Source organism: Dichomitus squalens (assembly GCF_000275845.1).
Source record: "Dichomitus squalens LYAD-421 SS1 unplaced genomic scaffold DICSQscaffold_13, whole genome shotgun sequence".
NCBI lineage: Eukaryota > Fungi > Basidiomycota > Agaricomycetes > Polyporales > Polyporaceae > Dichomitus > Dichomitus squalens.
The window spans coordinates 660,348-671,345 of record NW_006766895.1 but is presented as its reverse complement, the minus strand read 5'-3'; the positions used below and the strand labels follow the sequence as shown (position 1 = coordinate 671,345).

The following is a 10,998-nucleotide window of genomic DNA, read 5'->3' as shown; positions in this document are numbered from 1 at the left end:
AGCCGGAGAAGTAAGCCTTTGTTCGTGAAGTACGGTCTCAATCACGCCGTCGCCCTCATTGAGGCCAAGAAGGCGTCGCTTGTCGTCATCGCCCACGACGTCGACCCCATTGAGCTGGTTGTCTTCCTTCCCGCCCTCTGCCGCAAGATGGGTGTCCCCTACGTCATCGTCAAGGGCAAGGCCCGCCTCGGCACGGTCGTCCACAAGAAGACCGCTGCTGTCCTCGTCCTCCAGGACGTCAAGAGCGAGGACCAGCGCGAGCTCGCCACCCTCGTCAGTGCCGCCAAGGCTAACTTGTACGCGCTATCTCTCGCTTTCGTGTACGCGTTGTACTGAGTTGTTGCCGTGTAGCACTGACAAGTACGATGAGCAACGCCGCCAGTGGGGTGGAGGCATCCGTGGTGCGAAGTCGACACAGATGCTCCGCAAGCGGGCCAAGGCTGCGGGCCAGACACTCTCTGTCGCGAACGCGCAGAAGCTCTAAGTGCTTCGCGTTCTCCCTGTGGTCGACCTGGGCTTGTATTGACCCTCCCAAAACGGCTGATAGTCGGCTCCTTCATGTATCGCGCATGTACTGCATATGCTTATGACCCAATGTATGCGTCATGGTGTCTGGATGACATGGTGTCTGCGTGATGTACTTGGCGTGAGCGTCTTGTGTATCGTATTGTCTGGACTAGCTGTGCACTGTATACTATCATTTCTCATCTCTTCCACCACCGTGTTTAAGTCGATAACAGAGAGCTAATGCAGCAGCAACCGTTCTATCCGTCGAGTCTCCCCAGCTTCCCTTCTCTGAACTTCGACGTCTCAGGAGGCTTGGGTTTGCCTCCGTCGTTTTCGTCACAGGTGTCTCTGGGTGCGCAAGGCGGTGGGCTGCAAGGCGCAGACCTCAATTCGCCGGAGGTGTTCAAACAGAACATCCAGCTCGCCCAGGCGCATGTTGCTCGCGTCCAGGGACTCGCACGTAGTGCACTAGCCGGCATGTGAGTGTCCGATGTTGTCCTACCCTGAATCCTATGAGGTCAACGAGCGAATGGGCTGCTGCAGCGAGCATGCCTATCATCATGGGACGAGTCCCGTACAGACGGCAGGTATGTCGACTACTTACGACGTGCGGGTTCGAGCCATGAAGTCGCTAAAGAGTGGGATGGTACAGCCGACATCGCCACGCTGAAGCAGGCGCTGCTAGCACTCGTCGAGCACCTTCGCCAGTCGGGAGTTGGGGCTCTCCCACTCGACGCGCCGCCGATACCAGACTCGCGCTCGGACGACGAGCTCGCGAGCGAGGCGAGCAAGGCGGTGCAGGTCCTGTACGAGAGGCAGAAGAGGATACAGGATGGCGCAAGCGTCGTGGTGGGCCTCTTGAGTATGGGGGCGGGTGTGGGCGAGCAGCAGAGTTCTCAGGGGTCTATCGCGCGGAGACAAGGACGCATCTAAGTATTCATGGACGGCGAGCGGGCTGCAGATGGTATGATTGCATGTGTTCGATGGTACCCCGTCGCAAAACAGAAGGCCACGTTTGTGCACATGACTACTGGTTGGGCTGCCTGGTTGTGGGGATAGGCAGCGCCCGGGTTAACCGAGGAGGCGCGCGTCAGAGCGCCCGGCCTTCGCTTATGCCTCGGGGCTCGAATTGCATGATAATCTACGGCTTGATTAGACGGCAAGACGGCCAAATGGAATGCTGGTGGCTGAAGGGCGGTCAACGTGTAAAAGAAAGATCTCTCCCCGAAACCTCCCATTATGACCGAGCAGAGTGGTGAAGGGGTATCTTAGACATTGAATGCACAAGTTCTCTCGTGGCGATTTTCAAGTTGGAGCCTAGTTCTCGAGAAATTGTAAGAATCAAAAATCTACACGAGAGAATATGTTCTACACATCATTCCCTACAACTTTTGAGTGAGCATCCCAGGCTCAAAACGCGCTCAGAGCGCAAAAGAATGTGAGCGCCGTGCCCACTGGGAAGGGGGAGAGGATTAAGCGCCTCTCAGCCACCGACCAGAGTGGTAGTGGTCGCTGTGCCTTCATGTCCTATACTGGAGTGAGCCATACTCATCTCGGCCAAGCGAAACAATTCACAATGCATATAATACTTCTTACACATCTGTACTATGGTTTATCCTGCCTATGAGGGGAACAAACCCTTGGAAGTCCCATTATACCACCAAGATCCTCGAGAGCGCCTCATCGGAGTCGAACATCAAGGTCGGGTAGATGAGAGCGGAAGACTATCTCTGAGCGCTATCGTTATATAAGCAGAACATCGGCTAGCGGGCGCTGCCTATCCCCACTGGTTGAACCCTTCACTCTTCTAGATGGATGTTAGCGTTGCGAATTATATCACTGTTATCCGTCGGACGGCCGAGGGCTTGCAATATGTAGACCAGACGCTAGTGCTCGTCCTCATAAGACATTCATGCTATAGCTAATCGTCGCAAGTACAATTGGGATGACCAGGTCTGGTCCGCAAACAGAACGTACTAGTACATATTCACATTGAGACTAATCGGATGCATCACTTTCTGTAGCTTCATTGCCCTTCGAAACATCATCGCCCTTCGAAACATCATCGCCCTTCGAAACATCATCGCCCTTCGAAACATCATCGCCCTTCGAAACATCATCGCCCTTCGAAACATCATCGCCCTTCGAAACATCATCGCCCTTCGAAACATCATCGCCCTTCGAAATGTCGTCGAGTTTAAGGTACAGATTGAATGCGTCCAAGAGGATCTTGTGGGCGAGGGGCTCGGGTCTGGGTGGCTCGTACGCGGGCCGATTCTTCAAAAAAGCGTCATGGAAGGAGGTACGTGCTGGCTTCCGTTGCGGCAGGCGCGGTATCAGTACCGGGTCGAAGATGAACTCAAGAAGATCGGCGAAAAGCTCATCCTTGACGTTGTTCCGGAGGTACTGCATGATGCATTCGGTAGCGCCCCGCAGCCGCAGCTTACCCCTGCCCTCTAGGATAGTAGACGGTGATATTCCAGGAAAGAGCGCTCGGAACTCATTCTGCAAATCCTCTTTGAGGGCATTTATGCCATCGTTTGCTATGTCGAGGGCGGATTTGTAGACGACGAAGAGGAAAACCCAGGCGAAGGATTCTACATCGTGCTCTGGAAGATGAAGAACGGACTCCGCCACTGATTCGCCCTCCGATGTTGCCTGTGCAATGGTCTCTAGCAGAGAGGACGCCATGACGCTGAAGGTTCCCTGTATGCTGCAAGGATCAGATGTGTTCCACATTAATACGTGAATCATGAATCACTGACAGTCACAATATCGTTCCGCTTTGGCGTATCGTCGGACCAAGGGCCTTCCGCTAGCTCAAAATCGGTAAGGAAACCTTCCGTGAGCTCTACGTCCTTTTCGAGCTCTTGGATTTGGTTTTCATGCCGAGATACGTTCATCCTTATCATGATCATAGTAAGGTGGTTCTGCTGCGGATCGAGCATATCTCGCGCGGCAGCTTCTAGCCTATCATCGGGATTCGGGGTAATAGCTAAGTGCAGTGTTGAAGGGGCGCAGCGGGGAATGCCTCGCATCATGTCAGAGGATTATGGAAGAGCCTTGCCATGAATTCAATTCATAGTCTACTGTAGTACATCATCACATTGTACGTAAGCTGTGACAGGATCACGCAGTTTTCGCGAGCTCTCATTATTTTGTGTCCGAACACGGGCCAGCTAGCCTCCATCCCCTCGCCGTGTCCCACCTTCGCCATTCTCGTCATCGACCCCTTGTGGGCACTCAGGCTATGATCTGAGTAAGAGCATTGTGTAACTATGCGAGAGCTTTGGCTTAGGGGACTGCCGGGACCCCTTATTCCTAGCATCACCATCTCTTGCATATGGCTGGCCAGCGGAGGTCTGTGCGCTGCTATCTCTACCCACGCTTTCGATAACAATTCATCATGCCGTACCTTAGTGCTGTACACGTACGAGCATCTTGTCACGATGGACAGCGAGATTGAGCTGTTCTGGAAAAGCAAGGCACTCGTATCTGTACTATTCCTACTGAACAGATACCTACAGCTCTTGTACAGCGTGATAGTTCCAAGCGTGGTTTTCTTCTCACCACATTTGGTGAGCATCTAGCGAACTGCCATTCGAGCCGCATCACTGATGCAAGGATTGCAGAGGTGCCGATCGCCTTTATAATCTTCGATATGCGACATGTTCAAATAGAGCCCTCTAGTAACTCACCTTTTTGGACATATCTTAACATCGTTGCTGATAAAGGTGACATGGTGATCTGGGCTGGTCAGTGTCCCTCCGAGTTGCCGTACCAGAAGTCGAAGTCGCCCGCTCACCGCACTATTCAGCTGTTTCCAGTATACGAACATGTAGCGGCCGTGTACAAAAGTGTCTGACAGCCGCGGCTGTTTTCGTCCTGTACATGGTTACAGTGGTCATCAACCTATATGTACGTATCACTCGTGCTACATAGCTAGTAGAGCAGTGTCCTGCTTCACAACCTTGTATCCCGTCAGGTCGATTTTTCGGGCCCGATCCAGCCCCGAGAGTTTCAGCAGGCGTATGCTTTCACTTTTGTTCTTGTACCCACTCACTGACCCGTCTGCTGTAGTGGTATGTTTTTAACGGTCATGACTGCCCGCAGCGGATTGGATTGATCTACGCGTGGTTAGGTATCATAACATCTCGGTCATGCCTCATCGTCGTCTCTGTCACCTGGCGTGCCATGTATGGACAAAGGAAGCTTCTCCGCCAGGCCCGTCAAAACGCTTCCAGCTCGATCAACTCATATTCAGGCGTCCTACTACATGATGGTATCAACATAATGTGTACACCTATCATTAAATGGTGTTGATTTAATGTCTAAGGAATGGTGTACTTCCTGTGAGGAACCGGATCGGTTGCTGATTACATGGAATGGTGGCGCCCTGACGCTACGTTCGACCTGACCAGCGTTCTAATCCCCCTAGACCTCATGCATATGATTTTCACCCTCGTATCGGTAAGCATGCAAAAACGGCGCGGAAAGTCCCCTGTATTTGTGCTAGGACTTTATATGGACTCCAGATACTACCCTTCAGTTCCTCGGAATCTGTCAGCTCCATGACCTATTTCACCAACCCTTGCGTTGCCAGCCGCTGTGTCCCTCATGACTGACGCTCACCCAGTCCGGCATCTGCCCCAGCATAACGGCCATTCTGTTATCCAGGTTTCTCATCCACCTTCAAGAGGTTGGCCGCGTTGAAGACACTACCGTCCAGTCTCTTTCTCACGAGATCATTTTCCGAAATTGTGACGTTGCTGTCGAAGAAGAAGCAATTGAATACGTCAGTTCCCAACGTCTGGTGGACCGTTCGCTCAACGTCGCATACGCCGGGCTAAGGGCGGAGACTCCGCCAGCGACGGTCTGAGCCGCATGCCTGTGAAGCACTGCGGCTCAGATACGAGAAGGCACGGTGCGCATGTGTAGTTACGCACACAGAATTGCGCATTCAATATCCTGTAATGCTACAAACTATTGGTTTCAGAAGACGTCGACAACGCCTCGCCTCGGTGAGATTACCCCGATGACCTTGCTGAACTCGAGTAAGTCTCCTCCGCTGGTTGCGACAAGCTCAACCTCGTCCTCGTCGCGCTCGATCCCCAGCAGCTTCTCAACATTCGTCGATACGAGGGCAATAGCCTCGGCCTTCGAGATCGCCTTGTCCGACTCCAGAGCCGCCTACATTACCGTCACTGAGTCAGTATCTTCGAAAGAACAAAGATGTGAATGAATCTATACCCAGCCTGCATCGAAGCGGATATTCCGAGCCTTGTCAGCATCAACGGTGCCCAGGCCAACAGTGACGTTATGCTCCACTAGCGTTACGATCTGACTCTTGTGCGATAGCGGCGGCCCAGGGAGGCTGCACGCATGCGTTACTGATGCGTCAGCAACCCTTGTTCGCTGAGCATCCATGCGCACTTACATCCTTCGCGCCTCCCATTGCTTTGGGAACGGCCTCGGCTCCGTTAGTATCACGCCCACTCCTGCATTGCCAAGCTCCTGCGCCAGGAGATGCGCTTCCTTCCCCCCGGCGATCGTCACCTTCAGCGTATTACCCTGTGCGAGGCCCAAGACAGACTCGACCTCCTTCTTGAGCTCGACCACCGTCGCAATCACGTCTGCGCTCTCAGCATCAACGACAAGCGTCGCGTTCCCTTTCCTGATCCCATCGAACCACTCCCCGAGGTCTCCATCAGTCTGGTTGAGCAGCAGATGACGGAGGGCTGCGATCTGGGTGCTGACGCTCTGCTGAGAGCCGAGGTGGATTGAGACGTGCACCGCTCCTGCCCGTTGTACGATCGCCCCATCTGCAAGCTTATGTGGCGTCGCGAGGGAGAAAGCAGTATTGAGGCCTGAGAAGAAGCCGTTGGATTGAGGGGAGACAATCCCAGTGGTGACGCCTGCGCGGTATGCAGTGCTAGACCGCATTGTTAGCCCCTTCTCGGTGCACGACGGTGTGGGAAAAGAACATACTATGCGTTTCTCGTCGCGAAAACCAAACCATCCACAGCCCTCACTAGCGCCCCACTTCCCCCAGCAATACTGGGCACACCTCGGTTCAGCGCGTCGGGAGCGACCCCGTCCTTAGTCGATGCCTCACCCTGGATCTCCTCTAAGCCAAGATGGGATCCGAAGGTCGTCAACCCGGGCGAGATTGACCCGCCCTCAAGATCGAAGACGTCGACAGGCTCATCTGCGCCATAGGACGCGTAGAGCGCATCCCGGACACACACGCTGTCAGGCGCGCCTATGCAAGTGATTTTCCCGGCGCGGACGATCACGCTAACTCGTTGTCCCTCCTGACCTTCAGTACCAGTCTCGACTGCGGTTGGGAGTTGTCGGACACCAGGAGCGGTAGCCGAGCGAACGAAGACATTGCTGACATTCGCAAACACGACTGTGCGCCCCTCCCCAAGCGACGCTTTGGGCTCGAGCGGGGGCAGGCCGTCGTATTGAAGCACCTCCTCGGCCTCCTTGTCGAAATTCGGCACTTTCGGGAGACTTTGGAGTGCACTGGGCTTTGCAGAGAGGATGGCGGGGTGGACGAGCTGTGGGACACCGTCGATCCAGACTTGCTGGGGCGTTGCCCCCAGAGCGAGCGGGTGGCTGTCCCACAGGACAACGTCGGCGTCGTATCCTATGGTGCGGTCAATTATGTTTGACCCGAAGGCGAATCTAGAGGAATTGTACACACCTTCTTTGAGGAAGCCGATCCGGTGACTCTGGCCCATAATAGTCGCTGGCGTAGTGGTCACGGCCGCGAGAGCGAGATTGTGCGGAAGGCCGTGGTAGTATGCTTGTTGGGCCTCCCAGAGAAGGAAACGCGAATCGAGCACCGGATGGTCCGACTGGGACATTCATGTAGGCTGTGAGTATCCTGAGCATTGAGGAACGTGTGCGGGTGGCGGACCTTCAGAACGACCTGGATGCCATTGTCGGCGAGTATGCGAGGCGCAAACTCTGAACCGCGATACGCCTCGCGCTTGTATCTGCCGTGTGAAGCGAAGAGGGCTGCAGCAGGCGGATGGCCTGTGCATTGCCAAAGGTAAGCGGTCGTCGTACAAGACAGCTAGGTAAGACTGTAGGCTCGCCATAGGCAGATTTCAGTGTGTCCGGAACGAGATACGTCTCATGTGCATGGTGGAACGCGGCAATCGAGAACTTGAACTCGTTCGTGATCTAGTCGCACGACCATGATGTCAGCTGGTTGGTATCTAGGCAAGCTTCATTCTGGCACTTACTCTGACTAGATCATCCAAGTCGACGGTTTCGTAACAATGCGTGTGGACCTGCCATAGTAGTTCACATCAGATTGAGTTCAGGAGCAGCTAACGGGAGCGCGGACCTTGACACGTCCCCTAAGGACGTCAACCAACGCCTCCCACTGGAGGTCCTCGGGGTATGCGCCGAGTCCGGCCCAATCGCCGCGAGTAGCTTTGGTACAGAATTCGTCCTGCGCTTCCTTGATCTGGCGGGCCTTGTCATACCTAGAGGGACCGTCAATTGAAGAAGAGAAATGCGGTGCATCGAACATACGCTTGACGGAACGCCCATGCTGTATCCATCCGGGTCCCGGAATACACCCTGTCTAAGAGTCGTGACAGATTAGTAGAGACCCAATCGCTGTCCCGAAGAGATGCATACCAGGATTCTCTCCACAAGCATGCCTAAAGGGGCATCAGCGTGAAATAGGAAGCGTCACATAGAGCAGCGACTCACTTCATCTGTCGGAATCGAACGGCCACTTTAGGGTCGTACACCGTTGTGTTCTTCTCGTATGGGTTCTCGAGCAGCATTGAAGTAGGAGAGCGTTCTGCCGTTGGGCGCAGCTTGATGACCGCAGCTTGCCCACCGATGGCGTTGGCAGATCCTGGGAGAACCAAGGAAGTCTGAGATATTCTCAATAAGCGTGGCAATATAGAAGATAGGGGAATAATTCCTACTGTGACACCTCCAGAGATACTCAGCCTGTAGGCTTCGTCGCGAGTGTTCAGAGCGTCGAGGGCACGCAACCACTGGGAAAAAGAGCAATATCAGCCCGCATCACTACCCAAGAGCCGTGTCGAAGTCAAACGTACTGGAAGAATAGGTCCCTTCCGAGAGTTGCCATCTGAAGCACCTGACAGCTCTGGAACGGACAACACTCCGCTAAGGAATATGTTAGTAGCAGACTCCCGATCGTTTGAAGGATAGCATACAGGTGACTGTGTAGATCGACGATCCTGCGGTAGACCTAACATCAACACATGACAGAGAGCATCTGAATCCGTGTTCGTACCCAGGGGACACCCATTTTCCTTGGGCGTCAATGTGGTACACGAAATCTTCAGAGTACGAGCCGGTACTGATATCACCGATCTGTTTGATGAGCCCTCGATCTAGCAGAATATCCCCATGGACGACTTCGAAGCCGTCCGCTTCGCCAGTCCATACGGTAGCATTCTGCCAGTGATCGGGTGAGGCATGGTTTCGTCATCAAGGTAGTACGGAGTGTGGCTGACCTTGATAAGGGTAGGCTTGGTTCCGCTAACGAAACGGTCGTTCTGGGTCCGCGCATAGAAGTCCGGCGGAGGGCCTGGTTTTGTCTCGAGAAGACTACACTTCTCGAGTATGCCTGCTGCATCAAGAGGAACATTCACCGCTCGCCTGTGATCATCAGTGTGAGCCTGCAGAAGCACGCGCGAACATTGGAATGTCGCAAGGAGGACGACGAAAGACAAGAGCAAGCGGAACCTACGCGACACGGCGTCGCGGCGACGCGCTGGCTCGCGAGCGGGAGTGTCCAGCGGTACCGGGAGAAAGCTGGCAGACTTCATGCTCGTCTGTGCATGGCCTGGTACACGCAAGAGAGCAGATACCGTTGCCGGGACTGCTCGAGCGTGAGTATATATTGCGCGAGCGTGAGTGCCAATGTTGGACGTCCTGAGCTGCCGTCGATGCCGGCGCTGCTGTCCCTCAGCGGCTGCAGTGCCCACGTGGCATTCCCTTCTTACTTAAGCCACACGCCGCCCCTACCGGGTCTAGCGGGCCGGGGCCCACAAATGATAATCGAGTCCGTTCACGTCTCGTCTGTACGTCTCAATCACTTGCCAGTTTGCCTGTGCCGCAATACTTCCCACCGCGATCTACCAGCTGCCTCGCATGTCTAGCTTCCACGACTACGACAAGCCCACGTCCTTGTCGTGAACTACATCCGACCCGCCCGGTAGTCGATCTTGACTGGCTCCAACTCCACCTCCATCCTGTGTGGTTAATGATATCTCGAGATGCATTCCAGGCTTAAGGACATAATAGACGAGTCTGTTTGAGGAGACAGAAGGGACGGGCCTCCGAGTGATTGGGAAGTCGGATAAGGACGGTGAAGAAATCGTATCGAAAGCCTCAGGACCATTGAGTAATGGGATATTTTCGTGCCCTAACTTGTTTTCTAGGTTTTTCAAAACCCAATAGGACAGGTTCTGTTATGCGCTATAGGCGCGGACGTTCGGATTCGCTCGATGTACTACTACATACGGTGCCTTCATACACTACATTTACCATTTTTATCCCCTCGTGTGCAAGGCCATCTCCCTCCAGGGTTCTTAGACTTGGGCAGTTCATCAGCGAGCCTCTCCAGAGATTGGCCGCCATGACCGACCGCTGAACGGCTGAGTTATCTCGTAAATCGCGAAGAAGTTCCCGGGCGGTCCTCGTTCGCAATGCTCTCGACCCTCAAAGGGTGGACGGCCAGGAAGCGTTAGTGTCTTATGGGAATTACTGTCAACGGACTCCCCAGTGTAGTCAATCTCGTAGAGTTGATATGCTGGTCCAGGAGCACGCTAATGCCAATTCCGCTCGACAGTAGTCACAGCCGAGCTCTTCCCACTGCAACAAAGACGTCCGCTCGTGACCCATCCTGATTTGCACCTACAGACCGTGAAAAGCGTTCGCGCGCCCATGTCAGCTTCACTGACCAACGTTCGCGCCCTTCTCCTAGGATCGCACGGCCTTGGTCCTAAGGCTCCAACCATTTACTTTATGTTTATCCCAAACCGTAAAATATACGGAAAGGGTATATAAACGTTTGAAAACAGTTTAAAAAGGGTAAACAAATGGTTCCACAGGTGAGGTTGCAGATCACTCCGAGAAACACTCCATAGGGCTATTTGGGAGCATTGCATATCAGTGTATACTTATAACACTTCTTGCTACCAATGATCGTCGCTGGGAGGCCAATGAGTATCAAGCTCACTCCCAAGCTTCGTCTCAGTGAGATAAGCGCCGAAAGGTGAGGTAAGCTCCCGAACAGGAAAGTCAGCTGCCGGGCCCCGTCGATGCCAATTGATCAGGCAGAAGCAAGGCAGGAGTCGACCAACGGTCAACGACCTTGACCTGCCCTCTACATGGCCCTCTGATACCTTGTCTCCTGGTCTTTGGCCTTGCTGGTATGGTGGTACCAGCAACCATTTATTTACTGTGTACAACTGGTTTATGACC

At 54.0% G+C, this 10,998-nt stretch overlaps 4 protein-coding genes across 4 annotated transcripts; 2 read left to right on the top strand and 2 right to left on the bottom strand.

Annotated features, from left to right (window-relative positions):
• Positions 1 to 12: 12 nt before the first annotated feature.
• On the top strand, positions 13 to 484 carry DICSQDRAFT_60362 (60S ribosomal protein L7A; the record flags this gene model as incomplete). Its single annotated transcript, XM_007365692.1, has 2 exons — positions 13 to 296; positions 352 to 484. Coding segments are annotated over 2 exons (417 nt in total), but the record flags the coding sequence as incomplete, so codon positions are not given.
• Positions 485 to 747: 263 nt separating this feature from the next.
• DICSQDRAFT_170073 (uncharacterized protein) lies at positions 748 to 1,440 on the top strand (the record flags this gene model as incomplete). Its single annotated transcript, XM_007365691.1, has 3 exons — positions 748 to 986; positions 1,051 to 1,094; positions 1,160 to 1,440. The coding sequence occupies 3 exons, from the start codon at positions 748 to 750 to the stop codon at positions 1,438 to 1,440; spliced, it is 564 nt and encodes a 187-aa protein (XP_007365753.1).
• Positions 1,441 to 2,505: 1,065 nt separating this feature from the next.
• DICSQDRAFT_170072 (uncharacterized protein) lies at positions 2,506 to 3,455 on the bottom strand (the record flags this gene model as incomplete). Its single annotated transcript, XM_007365690.1, has 2 exons — positions 2,506 to 3,213; positions 3,273 to 3,455. The coding sequence occupies 2 exons, from the start codon at positions 3,453 to 3,455 to the stop codon at positions 2,506 to 2,508; spliced, it is 891 nt and encodes a 296-aa protein (XP_007365752.1).
• Positions 3,456 to 5,461: 2,006 nt separating this feature from the next.
• DICSQDRAFT_105850 (composite domain of metallo-dependent hydrolase) lies at positions 5,462 to 9,338 on the bottom strand (the record flags this gene model as incomplete). Its single annotated transcript, XM_007365689.1, has 17 exons — positions 5,462 to 5,697; positions 5,758 to 5,881; positions 5,945 to 6,439; positions 6,496 to 7,159; positions 7,217 to 7,370; positions 7,433 to 7,551; positions 7,590 to 7,701; positions 7,764 to 7,811; positions 7,868 to 8,009; positions 8,059 to 8,110; positions 8,167 to 8,189; positions 8,242 to 8,411; positions 8,466 to 8,537; positions 8,601 to 8,670; positions 8,721 to 8,744; positions 8,801 to 8,964; positions 9,024 to 9,338. 17 exons carry the CDS (start codon positions 9,336 to 9,338, stop codon positions 5,500 to 5,502), a joined length of 2,946 nt encoding a protein of 981 aa, XP_007365751.1. The 3' UTR covers positions 5,462 to 5,499.
• Between the last annotated feature and the right edge of the window lie 1,660 nt (positions 9,339 to 10,998).